The sequence below is a fragment of the Staurois parvus genome, unplaced genomic scaffold, assembly GCF_062004578.1.
Source record: "Staurois parvus isolate SC_StPar_1 unplaced genomic scaffold, SC_StPar_1.0 ptg000179l, whole genome shotgun sequence".
Taxonomy (NCBI): Eukaryota; Metazoa; Chordata; class Amphibia; order Anura; family Ranidae; genus Staurois; species Staurois parvus.
The window spans coordinates 5,438,084-5,452,563 of NW_028317975.1; the positions used below are offsets into that span (position 1 = coordinate 5,438,084).

Sequence of the window (14,480 nt, forward strand, 5' to 3'; positions counted from 1 at the left end):
TTTCTTTTTGATGTTTAATTTTTCTTTCAGAAATTTGTTAGCTTTTTGTCTTTTTTTTTTTCTTTTTGATGTTTAATTTTTCTTTCAGAAATTTATTAGCTTTTTTTCTTGTTTTTTTTTTTCTTTTTGATGTTTAATTTTTCTTTCAGGATTTTGTTAGCTTTCTTTTTTTTTTGCTTTTTGATGTTTAATTTTTCTTTCAGAAATTTATTAGCTTTTTTTCTTGTTTTTTTTTTTCTTTTTGATGTATAATTTTTCTTTCAGGATTTTGTTAGCTTTTTTTCTTGTTTTTTTTTCTTTTTGATGTTTAATTTTTCTTTCAGGAATTTGTTAGCTTTCTTTTTTTTGCTTTTTTTTTCTTTTTGATGTTTAATTTTAGCTTTCAGGAATTTGTTAGCTTTTTTTCCTTTTTTTTTTTTTTGATGTTTAATTTTTCTTTCAGGAATTTGTTAGCTTTCTTTTTTTTTTTTCTTTTTTTTTCTTTTTTTTTCTTTTTGATGTTTAATTTTTCTTTCAGGAATTTGTTAGCTTTCTTTTTTTTGTTTTTTTTTTTGCTTTTTGATGTTTAATTTCTCTTTCAGGAATTTGTTAGCTTTCCTTTTTTTTTTTTGCTTAAATGTGTTCACTTTGATAGAATCATATTAGGGCTACACTGACATTTAATTTTAACTCCCCTAGATGCCAGCCACATTTTCACCATAAAAAAAAATGCTTGTAAAAGTGTGTGCCGCGTTTACCCGCGTCAGGCCGTTAATCAATTGAATTGGTCAAAATAAATAATTTATTCTGGATATTGACATCAATTAACGCTCAAGCGCTAAATACGACTAGCGTTCAGCGCTTTTAAGCGCGTCACATTTTTTTTCTGCCGAAATATTGCTGCTGCAAGCAGGGGCGGACTGACCATTTGGAAACTCGGGCACTGCCCAAGGGCCCAGGGTCAGTAGGGGGCCCCATGAGATGCTCCTGGTACCTTTTTCATAGGTTTTTTTGAGTTTGGACAAGGACACAGGGGCCCCATGATCCCCTATTGCCCGGGGGCCCCATGAGTTGTCAGACCGCCCCTGCCTCCCACTGACACCAACAATGAGGTACCATTCCTCCCACTGACACCAATGATGGGGCACTATTCCTCCCACTGACACCAATGATGGGGCACTATTCCTCCCACTGATACCAATGATGGGGCACTATTCCTTCCACTGACACCAATGATGGGGCACTATTCCTTCCACTGATACCAATGATGGGGCACTATTCCTCCCACTGACACCAATGATGGGGCACTATTCCTCCCACTGACACCAATGATGGGGCACTGATTCCTCCCACTGATACCAATGATGGGGCACTATTCATCCCACTGACACCAATGATGGGGCACTATTCCTCCCACTGACACCAATGATGGGGCACTATTCCTCCCAATGACACCAATGATGGGGCACTATTCCTCCCACTGACACCAATGATGGGGCACTATTCCTCCCACTGACACCAATGATGGGGCACTATTCCTCCCTCTGAAACCAACGATGAGGCACTATTCCTCCCACTGACACCAATGATGGGGCACTATTCCTCCCACTGACACCAATGATGGGGCACTATTCCTCCCTCTGACACCAACGATGAGGCACTATTCCTCCCACTGACACTAATGATGGGGCACTATTCCTCCCACTGATACCAATGATGGGGTACTATTCCTCCCACTGACACCAACGATGAGGCACTATTCCTCCCACTGACACCAATGATGGGGCACTATTCCTCCCACTGACACCAATGATGGGGCACTATTCCTCCCACTGACACCAACGATGAGGCACTATTCCTCCCACTGACACCAATGATGAGGCACTATTCCTCCCACTGACACCAATGATGGGACACTATTCCTCCCACTGACACCAATGATGGGACACTATTCCTCCCACTGACACCAATGATGGGACACTATTCCTTCCACTGACACCAATGATGGGACACTATTCCTCCTACTGACACCAATGATGGGGCACTATTCCACCCACCGACACCAACAATCAAGCACTATTTCTCCCACTAACAAGAATGGGTTACCATTCCTTCCAATGACACTAACATTGGGACACTATTCCCCCCTCCCACTAACACCAACAATGAGGCACTTTTTGATTTTTTTTTTTAACTATACAGTATGCATTTTCCCTCATGGATTGCAAAAAAAATAGAATAGAATGAGTAAATAAATTAAATATTATTAATATTTAATATTAATAAATAAATAAATAAATATATATATATATATATATATATATATATATATATATATATATATATAGTTTGTAGAATTAAATAAATAATCTTTTACATTATTGTATTATTGTTTTAATATAAATTATACATATATATATATATGTATAATTTATATTAAAACAATAATACAATAATGTAAAAGATTATTTATTTAATTCTACAAATATATATACATATATACACACACATACAGTATATATATTAAATAAACATATATTTTTGTTTTCTTTTTTTAATATATATATATATATATATTAAAATAATAATAAAAGAATGTAAAAAGATTATTTATTTCTGCAAACAATATTGTCATTAAAAATGCTTGTCTGTCCTCAAGAAAAATAATAATTCTCTGTGATAAAATGTTATTGCTGAAGCAGCAGAGCCGGCAGGAACAGAACATTTGCTGTGGCCCATAATGAGCGTACAGTTGGCGGGTTCCTATGTGCAGCTTTCTCATGAACACTCATAATTCCCCTTAGAAGCTCGCAGGGCCGGGGGCTGTCCCCTGGCCTCCCGGGGCGATGTCATCAGAAGAGAAGTACAATTTCCTCTCTTTTAGCTCTTGGTGTGGATGATGGTTTTTTTTCTCTTCTATAAGGGAATGCCATGGAGACCTCCCGCACATCTCAGATGGTGGGAAAGTCACACAGTCAGTGGGTGGGCGATATCTATCGCAGCGCAGCGTGACACACAATCCAGAAGTCATTTTGTATCTGGAGGTCAAATGGAACAAGTGCAAAGCTCAATTACTGAGGGGAAAAAAAACTAAAATATAAGAATTTTGGTCTCGGAGCGGTTGCAGAGAAGAAGTGATTTCTAACTTCTATTCTCGGCTATCTAAACAATAAATCCTGTATACAGTGATAACCTCTTGTCTAGGTATTATGGGGTATTCTATAAATGTGAAGAAAGATGGTCATAGTTACATAGTTTCATATAGTTCCATAGTTATTCTGGCTGAAAAAAGACAAAAGTCCATCCAGTTCAACCATTAAAAAAAAAAAAGTTATAATCCTACACCCACAGTTGATCCAGAGGAAGGCAAAAAATCCCAGCAAAGCACGATCCAATTTGCTCCTGCAGGGGAAAAAATTCCTTCCTGATCCCCCCGAGAGGCAATCGGATATTCCCTGGATCAACTTTCCCTGTAAATGTTATATCCAGTTATATTCTGTGTATCCAAGAAAGAATCCAGGACTTTCCTACAGCAATCCACTGAGCTGGCCACAACCAACTCTGGAGGGAGTCTATTCCACATTCTCACAGCCCTTACTGTGAAGAAACCTTTCCGTGTTTGGAGATTACATTTCTTTTCCTCCAGATGTAAAGAGGTCCCCCTTGTCCTCTGTGATGACCTCATGATCTCCACTGATGTATTTATACATCGTAATACATAAGGAGGGATATTATCTCCATGTATAATACATAAGGGGGGATATGATCACCATGTATAATACATAAGGAGGGATATGATCTCCATGTATAATACATAAGGGGGGATATGATCTCCATGTATAATACATAAGGGGGGATATGATCTCCATGTATAATACATAAGGGGGGATATGATCTCCATGTATAATCCATAAGGGGGGATATGATCTCCATGTATAATCCATAAGGGGGGATATGATCTCCATGTATAATACATAAGGGGGGGATATGATCTCCATGTATAATACATAGGGGGGGAAATGATCACCATGTATAATACATAAGGGGGGGATAGGATCTCCATGTATAATACATAAGGGGGGATATGATCTCCATGTATAATACATAAGGGGGGGATAGGATCTCCATGTATAATACATAAGGGGGATATGATCTCCATGTATAATACATAAGGGGGGATATGATCTCCATGTATAATACATAAGGGGGGGATATGATCTCCATGTATAATACATAAGGGGGGAAATGATCACCATGTATAATACATAAGGGGGGGATAGGATCTCCATGTATAATACATAAGGGGGATATGATCTCCATGTATAATACATAAGGGGGGATATGATCTCCATGTATAATACATAAGGGGGGGATAGGATCTCCATGTATAATACATAAGGGGGATATGATCTCCATGTATAATACATAAGGGGGGATATGATCTCCATGTATAATACATAAGGGGGATATGATCTCCATGTATAATACATAAGGGGGGATATGATCTCCATGTATAATACATAAGGGGGGATATGATCTCCATGTATAATACATAAGGGGGGGATATGATCTCCATGTATAATACATAAGGGGGGATATGATCTCCATGTATAATACATAAGGGGGGATATGATCTCCATGTATAATACATAAGGGGGGATATGATCTCCATGTATAATACATAAGGGGGGATATGATCTCCATGTATAATACATAATGGGGGGATATGATCTCCATGTATAATACATGAGGGGGATATGATCTCCATGTATAATACATAAGGGGGATATGATCTCCATGTATAATACATAAGGGGGGATATGATCTCCATGTATAATACATAAGGGGGATATGATCTCCATGTATAATACATAAGGGGGGGATATGATCTCCATGTATAATACATAAGGGGGGATATGATCTCCATGTATAATACATAAGGGGGGATATGATCTCCATGTATAATACATAAGGGGGGATATGATCTCCATGTATAATACATAAGGGGGGATATGATCTCCATGTATAATACATAAGGGGGGATATGATCTCCATGTATAATACATAAGGAGGGATATGATCACCATGTATAATACATAAGGGGGGATATGATCATCATGTATAATACATAAGGGGGGATATGATCTCCATGTATAATACATAAGGGGGGATATGATCTCCATGTATAATACATAAGGGGGGGATATGATCTCCATGTATAATACATAAGGGGGGAATATGAGCTCCATATATATATGCATGTTGAAATGCATTTTTATATATTACAAAATAGTACGTGAAAAATATTTTTTAAAATATATTCTTCAGATTTTTTTTAACATACAAAAAAGTCATTTTAACATATATTTGTAAATGCATTCCAAAAATGTAGATTTGTATTTTTAAAGACATTTAGTATATTTGAAATGTATCCTTAAAAATATTTTTCATTTAGACAGGATCCAATTTTACCTACCAGTCTTTGGAGTGTGAGAGGAAGTACCCGGAGGAAACTCACGCAGGCACAGGGAGAACATGCAGACACCAGGCAGGTTGTGCTGTGGTTGGGATTTGAGCCAATGACCCGAGTACTGCCAGGCGGAAGTGCTAACCATTTAGCCGCTGTGCTGCCCACTTTTGACTTTCACTTTCCTTTATTTCTACTTTTCCCAGCTAAGACTTCCCTGCCCACAGGGTGTTAATGCTGCAGATCGAAGAGCAATGCCGCCCTATTACCTGACGTGGAGAAGCAGCAGATGGACTGATCAACAGGTAACACCGCTGCTACAGGGGGGACTATGAACAGCAAGGACTGCTTTGCCAATGCTGGTGTCAGCCTCCATCAGATACCATAGATCTCATTTTCTAGTTTGTGCTGAGTTCTCCTTTAACCCCTCGTCTACCAGGCACTTTCACCCCCTTCCTGCCCAGGCCAATCTTCAGCTTTCAGCACTAAACAAACAGAAAAAAAGACCACACATTTTGAAATACATTTTTTTCTTAATTTCTGCAAGTAAGTAACTGTTATTCTTCACTGATGGGCACAGATAGGCTGCACTGATGCGCACTGATGAGGATGCATTGATGGGCACTGATGGGTACTGATGAGGATGCACTGATGGGTACTGATGGGGATGCACTGATGGGCACTGATGAGGCTGCACTGATGGGCACTGATGAGGCTGCACTGATGGGCACTGATGAGGCTGCACTGATGGGCACTGATGAGGCTGCACTGATGGGCATATATAGGCTGCACTGATGGGCACTGATGAGGATACACTGATGGGCATATATAGGCTGCACTGATGGGCACTGATGAGGCTGCACTGATGGGCACTGATGAGGCTGCACTGATGGGCACTGATGAGGCTGCACTGATGGGCACTGATGAGGCTGCACTGATGGGCATATATAGGCTGCACTGATGGGCACTGATGAGGATACACTGATGGGCATATATAGGCTGCACTGATGGGCACTGATGAGGATACACTGATGGGCATATATAGGCTGCACTGATGGGCACTGATGAGGCTGCATTGATGGACACTGATGGGTACTGATGAGGATGCACTGATGGGTACTGATGGGGATGCACTGATGGGCACAGATAGGCTGCATTGATGGGCACTGATGAGGCTGCACTGATGGGCACTGATGAGGCTGCACTGGGCACTGATGAGGATGCAATGATTGGCGTGTATAGGCTGCACTGATGAGGATGCACTGATGGGCATATATAGGCTGCACTGATGGGCACTGATGAGACTGCACTGATGGGTACTGATGAGTATGCACTGATGGGCACATATAAGCTGCACTGATGAGCACTGATGAGGTTGCACTGATGGGCACTGATGAGGATGCACTGATGGGCGCGCATAGTCTGCACTGATGAGGATGCACTGATGGGCACATATAGGCTGCACTGATGGGCACTGATGAGGCTGCACTCATGGGTACTGATGAGAATGCACTGACGGGCACATATAGGATGCACTGATGGGCACGGATGAGGCTGCACTGATGGGCACATATAGGCTGCACTGATGGGCACTGATGAGGCTGCACTGATGGGCACATATAGGATGCACTGATGGGCACGGATGAGGCTGCACTGATGGGCACATATAGGCTGCACTGATGGGAACTGATGAGGATGCACTGATGGGCACGGATGAGGTGGCACTGTTGGGCACAGATGAGGCTGCACTGATAGGCGGCACTGACGGGCACTAATAAGTGGAACTGAGCAGAAAATTGAATAGTGTCTGGCCAGCCTAAGTCACATTCATACATATATATATATTAGGGCTAATTAACCTGCCGGCAGTGTGGGAGGAAACCGGTTTAACTGGAAAAAACCAACACAGGCACAGATAGAACATGCAAATTCCAGGCAGCAAGAAACCGATTGCAATACCTAACAAAGCCCAACGTGGAGTAAATCATCTTCAAAGGCTTCTTCTTTAGGATAATAACCACGAGGCGGGAGAGTGTGATATGATTATCCATTAAAGGTATTACAATCAATTACAATTAGCTCCTTGCTTTTCTTGGGAGAGTAGATATAGATCGTCTAATGATTCGCACGGGCACGGCAGACCTTCACTCCATAAGTCGCAGGGATGACAGATACAAATGTATTACTGCATGCAATAGTGCCTCCCTATTGTGTCTCTGCTGCCAATATTCCCCGCACACCTCAACCTCCTGGTATTAATCACTTAGAAATATTGACGGCACGCCATCGATTTAATTCCAAGCTACAGGTCACAATCAATTAATATTCCATTATCGAGGTTATTCGCTTTTTTGTTCCATTATACAAAGATAAAGCGATCACCCGCATGGAAGAAAAAGATATTTGAAATATATTTTAAAAATATAACTTCCAAAATATATTGCCATATATCTGAAATGCTACAATTTTGGCCGTATTCAATACATTTCATTCTTTTTAAATATATTCTTCAGATTGTTTTTAACATATAAAAAAAGTCATTTTAACATATTTTCATATATTTTGTAATTAAAACACATTTAAACATGCAATATATTATATATATATATATATACCCCTTCAACCATACCTGGCCACATGCCCTCACCATGGGGGGGTACTGTGGGGCAGGGAGGGCTCCCCCCGAAGCACCTTGTCTCCATGACAGGGGCGGACTGGCCATTTGGAAACTCGGGCACTTCCCGAGGGCCCGGGGTCAGTAGGGGGCCCCATGAGATGCCCCTGGTACCTTTTTTATAGGCTTTTTTGAGTTTGGGCAAGGACACAGGGGCCCCATGATCCCCTATTGCCCGGGGGCCCCATGAGTTGTCAGTCCACCCCTGCTCCATGATGATGGGGAAAAGGGCCTCTTCCCCACAACCCTGACCAGTGGTTGTGGGGTCTTATCGGAATCTGGAATCCCCCTTTACCAAGAGGAAGCCCCCAGATCCCGCCCCCCCATGTGAATGAGTATGGGGTACATGGTACCACTATCCATTCACAAAAAAAAAAAAAAAAAGTTTAGTGTAACAAATTACATTTAGACAGCCTCTGACAAGTCCTTTATTAAAAATAAAAAAATGTCCCCCAAAGTGGATTCAACGTCAATCACCATGAAAGCCGTCACCGCCGACCCAAAAAAAGAAAAAAAAATCCGGTAGAATGGTGGCACTCCAGGGGCGGGTTGCCGTTCATAAACGGCACCTGCTATTTCTAGTTGTACGCGCTCCCTGGGAGTGCGCAGCACCGCGAACCGGACACAGTGAAACACCGATCGTCGGACGGGACCTCTGTACGAGGTCCCGATCATGTGATCACTGATTGGCGAATCAGTGATCACATGCAAAGTAGTAAGCAAGATGTCACTTGTGACATCATTGCTTACTACGTGTGAAATCTGTGAATGATCACAGAGGTCACATGGTACAAGGCCATTCACAGCAGCCTCGTACCATGTGACAAGCTGTGACCAATCACAGCTCTCACAGTATTTCTCAATGGCTGCAAGAATGCAGACAGAAAAATTATTGCTTTTACATCCTATATGGGTGTAAAAGCATTCACTGTAAAAAAAAAAAAATATTCATCACCCCCCACAAGTAGTACAGTGTCACCATGGTGACACTGTACTGCTAAGGTGACAGTATGTAAAAAAAAACATAAATAATAATTTAAAAAAATAAAATAAAATGTAAAAAAAAGTTTAAAAATTATAATTTTTGCTTATAACTAATTTGGCGTATTTTTTTTTTTTACTAAAAAGATAACAGAATAAATTTTGGCCAAGCTTTATGATGAAATATTATTTATTTGCAAAATTTTATAAGAAAAACACTTTTTTCAAAATTTTTGGACATTTTCATTTATATAGCAAAAAAAAATAAAAATCCCAGCAGTGAATAAATACCCCCAAAATAAAGCTTTATCTTTCTCAAAAAAATGCTACAAAATTCCTATGGGTACAGTGTTGCATGACCGCGCAATTGTCAAAGTGTGATAGCGCTGAAAGCTGAAAATTGCCCTGGACAGGAAGGGGGTGAAAGTGTCCGGGCTGGAAGGGGGGGAAAGTGTCCGGGCTGGAAGGGGGGGAAAGTGTCCGGACTGGAAGGGGGGGAAAGTGTCCGGGCTGGAAGGGGGGGAAAGTGTCCGGACTGGAAGGGGGGGAAAGTGTCCGGACTGGAAGGGGGGGAAAGTGTCCGGACTGGAAGGGGGTGAAAGTGTCCGGACTGGAAGGAGATGAAAGTGTCCGGACTGGAAGGAGATGAAAGTATCCGGGCTGGAAGGGGGGGAAAGTGTCCGGACTGGAAGGGGGTGAAAGTGTCCGGACTGGAAGGGGGTGAAAGTGTCCGGACTGGAAGGGGGTGAAAGTGTCCGGACTGGAAGGGGGGGAAAGTGTCCGGACTGGAAGGAGATGAAAGTGTCCGGGCTGGAAGGGGGGGAAAGTGTCCGGACTGGAAGGGGGTGAAAGTGTCCGGACTGGAAGGGGGTGAAAGTGTCCGGACAGGAAGTAGTTAAATAGGGTGATGACGTCACAAGGGGTGGGATCTCCCTCCCGCCCCTTGTGACATCATCATACCCTGCAATTGGACAAAGCATTGCACCTGACCAACGGTTTGGACAATCACAGTGCACTGTCAGGGTGCAGTGCATTGTGGGGTGAAGAGCCTGCCGAACGCCTGTACCATTCGTGTGTTCAATGAACACAAGAACGGCCCATATTTGACTCGAACATGCAGCCCATCACTGCTGACCACCATTGTAAGGGAACGCTTCAAGGCTCATTGTCTGCCTTTCTTTTCCAGTCATTATTATTATTTTTGGTATCACTAAAAATAATTTTGCCAAATATGGAAGTCGAATATGCTAAGCATGTAACATTTATTATTTTTTTAATTCTTAGATCAACTTACTGTTCACATTAGTGTACCTCATACCTAAAAGGTCTCCATGTTAACTCCTTCCCATCCATCCCTGGCACCCCAAGGTCTTTGGAAGGAACAGCCAATCACGTGACCACATTACACAGGAGTAAGGCTTTCTAGACGAAATGTGTTAGCCATCTGTGTAGTTTCTCACTATGGAGTCAATAAAGGATTTATCTTCATGGATGACACCCCTGATTGCCGGTATTACTTTGCTGCATGATCACATGACCATTGTGATTGGCTGTCACACTGGTCACATGACCAGGAGGTGGTCCTACCAGTTCTTAATCATTAATGGAGACAGAGAGCTTTGATACACTAAACTGCCAAAAGTATTGTCCCCGCCCTCCAAATCACTGGATTCAGGTGTTCCAATCCCCTCCATATCATGTGATTCAGGTGTTCCAATCCCCTCCATATCATGTGATTCAGGTGTTCCAATCCCCTCCATGGCCACAGGTGTATACAATCAAGCCCCTAGGCATGCAGACTGCTTCTACAAACATTGGTGAAAGAATGGGTCGCTCTCAGGAGCTCAGTGACTCCAAGCGTGGTCCCGTGATAGGTGGCCACCTGGGCAATAAGTCCATCCGGGACATTTCCTGGCTACTAAATATTCCACGCTCAACTGTTAGTGGGATTATAACAAAGTGGAAGCAACTGGGAACAACAGCCACTCAGCCACCAAGTGGTAGGTCACGTCACATGACAGAGCGGGGTCAGCGCATGCTGAAGCGCACAGTGCGCAGAAGTCGCCAACTGTCTGCAGAGTCAATAGATAAAGATCTCCAAACTTAGTGTGGCCTTCAGATTAGCACAACAACAGTGTGTAGAGAGCTCCATGGAATGGGTTTCCATGGCCGAGCAGCTGCATCCAAGCCTTACATCACCAAGTGCAATGCAAAGTGTCGGATGCTGTGGTGTAAAGCACACCGCCACTGGACTCTAGAGTAGTGGTGTGACCAATCACATTTCTCTGTCTGGCAAACCCATGGACATGTCTGAGTTTGGTGGTTGCCAGGAGAACGGTACTTGCCTGACTGCATTGTGCCAAGTGTAAAGTTTGGTGGAGGGGGGATTATGGTGGGGGGTTGTTTATCAGGGGTTGGGCTTGGCCCCCTAGTTCCAGTGAAGGGAACTCTTACGGCATGAGCATACCAAGACATTTTGGACATTTTCATGCTCCCAACTTTGTGGGAAGAGTTTGGGGATGGCCCCGTCCTGTTCCAACATGACTGCCCACCAGTGCACAAAGCAAGGTCCATAAAGACATGGAGGAGCCAGTTTGGGGTGGAGGAACATGACTGTCCTGCACAGAGTCCTGACCTCAACCCCATAGAACACCTTTGGGATGAATTAGAGCGGAGACTGCGAGCCAGGCCTCCTCCCTCGACATCAGTGCCTGACCTGACAAATGTGCTTCTGGAAGAATGGTCCAACCTTCCCATAGACACCCTCCTAAACCTTGTGGACGGCCTTCCCAGAAGAGTTGAAGCTGTTATAGCTGCAAAGGGCGGGGCCAACTCAATATTGAACCCTACGGACTAAGACTGGGGGGTCATTAAAGGTCATGTGTGTGGAAAGGGCGGGGCCAACTCAATATTGAACCCTACGGACTAAGAATGGGGGGCCATTAAAGGTCATGTGCGTGGAAAGGCCGGCCAACCAATACTTTTGCATTACAGGGGAAAGGTTTGGAAAGGCCGTCCTGAAACTATCTACATTCAGTTTGTTTCCCAAGTGTTATTGCTACCCACAGTAATGACTTCATAACCAGACTGTTCCGGGGCCCTCTGTGGCCCTCTGTGGCCCATTACAAGTCACATGGCATTTCTATTTGCTCACGTTTAGCTCAAGGTCCAAATTTACTGGACCGTGATCTTTGTCTTACCAGTCGTGTCTGTCGGCGTCACAGTTGCAGTAATATCTCATGTCGATGCAGCTCTCCTCCATCCCGCAGGCGCACTGCCCAGGCAAGGACCCGCCCCAGTAGGTGTGTCTCTCGTTACCTCTTCCAATCCACCACGTGTACGGGTTTCCACCTGCAAACAACATAGACTGATGGTAAAATATCGGACAAAAATCTGACAGATACAAGAATACACAAAGACTCCCATTTCTCATTTGTTGAATTGGAAGTCTCTGTCACTTTGCACTCTCCTCCTATTGGCATGCCTCTTGTATGCACATGGGCACTGCTGCTTAATCATTGGCTCCTTGTGCTGCTTCTTCCACTCCGAGCCTGAGCTCTGCTGTACAGGCATTTACTAAGGTACTGGGCACACGGAAGAACAGGAGAGCACGGGAACCAATGCAGGCAGCTAGAAAAGGATGGGGGGGGGGGGGAGGGACTTTCTCACTAAAGGAGGCGGGATCACTTTTACAGAACAGCAGATTGCCGGCTGTAACAATGGATCCCAAACTCATGACTGCAGCTAAAAGCTTGTTTTAACCGCTTCCAGTCCAGAATGTTTTTTTGTGTTTGTTTCCTTCTCCTTCTACAAAGTTACAATGTACAGTCTGATCAATGGGAGTTATAGCTGCAAAGGGCGGGGCCAACTCAGTATTGAACCCTACGGACTAAGACTGGGAGGGCATTAAAGGTCATGTGTGTGGAAAGGCCGGCCAACCAATACTTTTGCATTACAGGGGAAAGGTTTGGAAAGGCCGTCCTGAAACTATCTACATTCAGTTTATTTCCCAAGTGCTATTGCTACCCACAGTAATGACTTCATAACCAGACAGTTCCGGGGTCCTCTGTGGCCCATTACAAGTCACAAGGCATTTGCATTTGCCGCCTCCTCCTTCTACAAAGTTACAGTGTACAGTCTGATCACAGGGGGAGGGGAGACTGAGTAAATGTTTCATCCACCTTCTACAAAGTTACGATGTACAGTCTGATCACTGGGGGAGGGGAGACTGAGGGAATGACTCCTCCTCCTTTTACAAAGGTACAATGTACAGTGTGATCACTGGGGCAGGGGAGACTGAGGGAATGACTCCTCCTCCTTTTACAAAGGTACAATGTACAGTGTGATCACTGGGGGAGGGGAGACTGAGGAAATGCCTCCTCCTCCTTCTACAAAGTTACAGTGTACAGTCTGATCACTGGGGGAGGGGAGACTGAGGGAATGACTCCTCCTCCTTTTACAAAGGTACAATGTACAGTGTGATCACTGGGGGAGGGGAGACTGAGGAAATGCCTCATCCTCCTTCTACAAAGTTACAATCTACAGTCTGATCACTGGGGGGGAGGGGGGACTGAGGAAATGTTTCATCCACCTTCTACAAAGTTACAATGTACAGTCTGATCACTGGGGGAGGGGAGAATGAGGAAGTGTGAATACCCCCCCCCAACCCATACTGTCATGCCCACTTCAAAAAATGAATATATTGGAACAGAATCCTTGAAATCCTTGCGTTTGGTGGGCAGACTACTAACTCGCTGTCCAATGGTGGCCAGTCATGTGATCAGTTCCTAGTCATTTGCTGATAGGATCTCAGCTGAAGGCGGGGATTGGACGATCCAGAATCCCGCCCTACGATTGTACATTGTGGGTGGCTGATGTTCTTCTTTACAGAGACCCGGCTGAGAATTATTCATAACTTTTATTTTTTAGCACAAATTATAATTCCTTCCAATGGGGCTTAAGAGCCGGTTTCCCATAGTGCACTGCAGGCTGAGCTCCCTGTGAAGTCGGGCTTCTGAAGCAGCACTTCCAGAGAACACAATCAAGACTAATTAATTCGTTGACTAATTAACATGAAAAAACAAACCACAACCTGAGTTCCAGCCTTTCATTTACCTTAAATTAGATCCCCAGAACTCAGCAAAAGCACACATTCGACGTTTCACTTTCCTTCCAACCGTCTTAAAGGTAAAGTCCACCTTTCATGCAGTGCTCCAAGGTATACCCATACCTCCCTTGAAACAAACCCCACCCACAAACCCACAAAGGTTCTCAGGCCTGTCCTGAGGCTCCATGTACATGGGACACTTCTGAACGATGGAAACTGACTGCTGGAAAATGTAGGTTACAAAAAATTTCTGTTTAGCTGCGTTTGCATAC

At 43.5% G+C, this 14,480-nt stretch overlaps 1 protein-coding gene across 1 annotated transcript in view; it reads right to left on the bottom strand.

Moving 5' to 3' along the window:
* LOC149462256 (contactin-associated protein-like 5) overlaps positions 1–14,480 on the bottom strand; it is a 577,382-nt gene that overhangs the window by 137,122 nt on the left and 425,780 nt on the right. Inside the window, exon 14 of the mRNA XM_089677193.1 lies at positions 12,302–12,452. Within this exon, the coding sequence (XP_089533319.1) occupies positions 12,302–12,452 (151 nt within the window). The remainder of the gene's footprint in view (positions 1–12,301; positions 12,453–14,480) is intronic.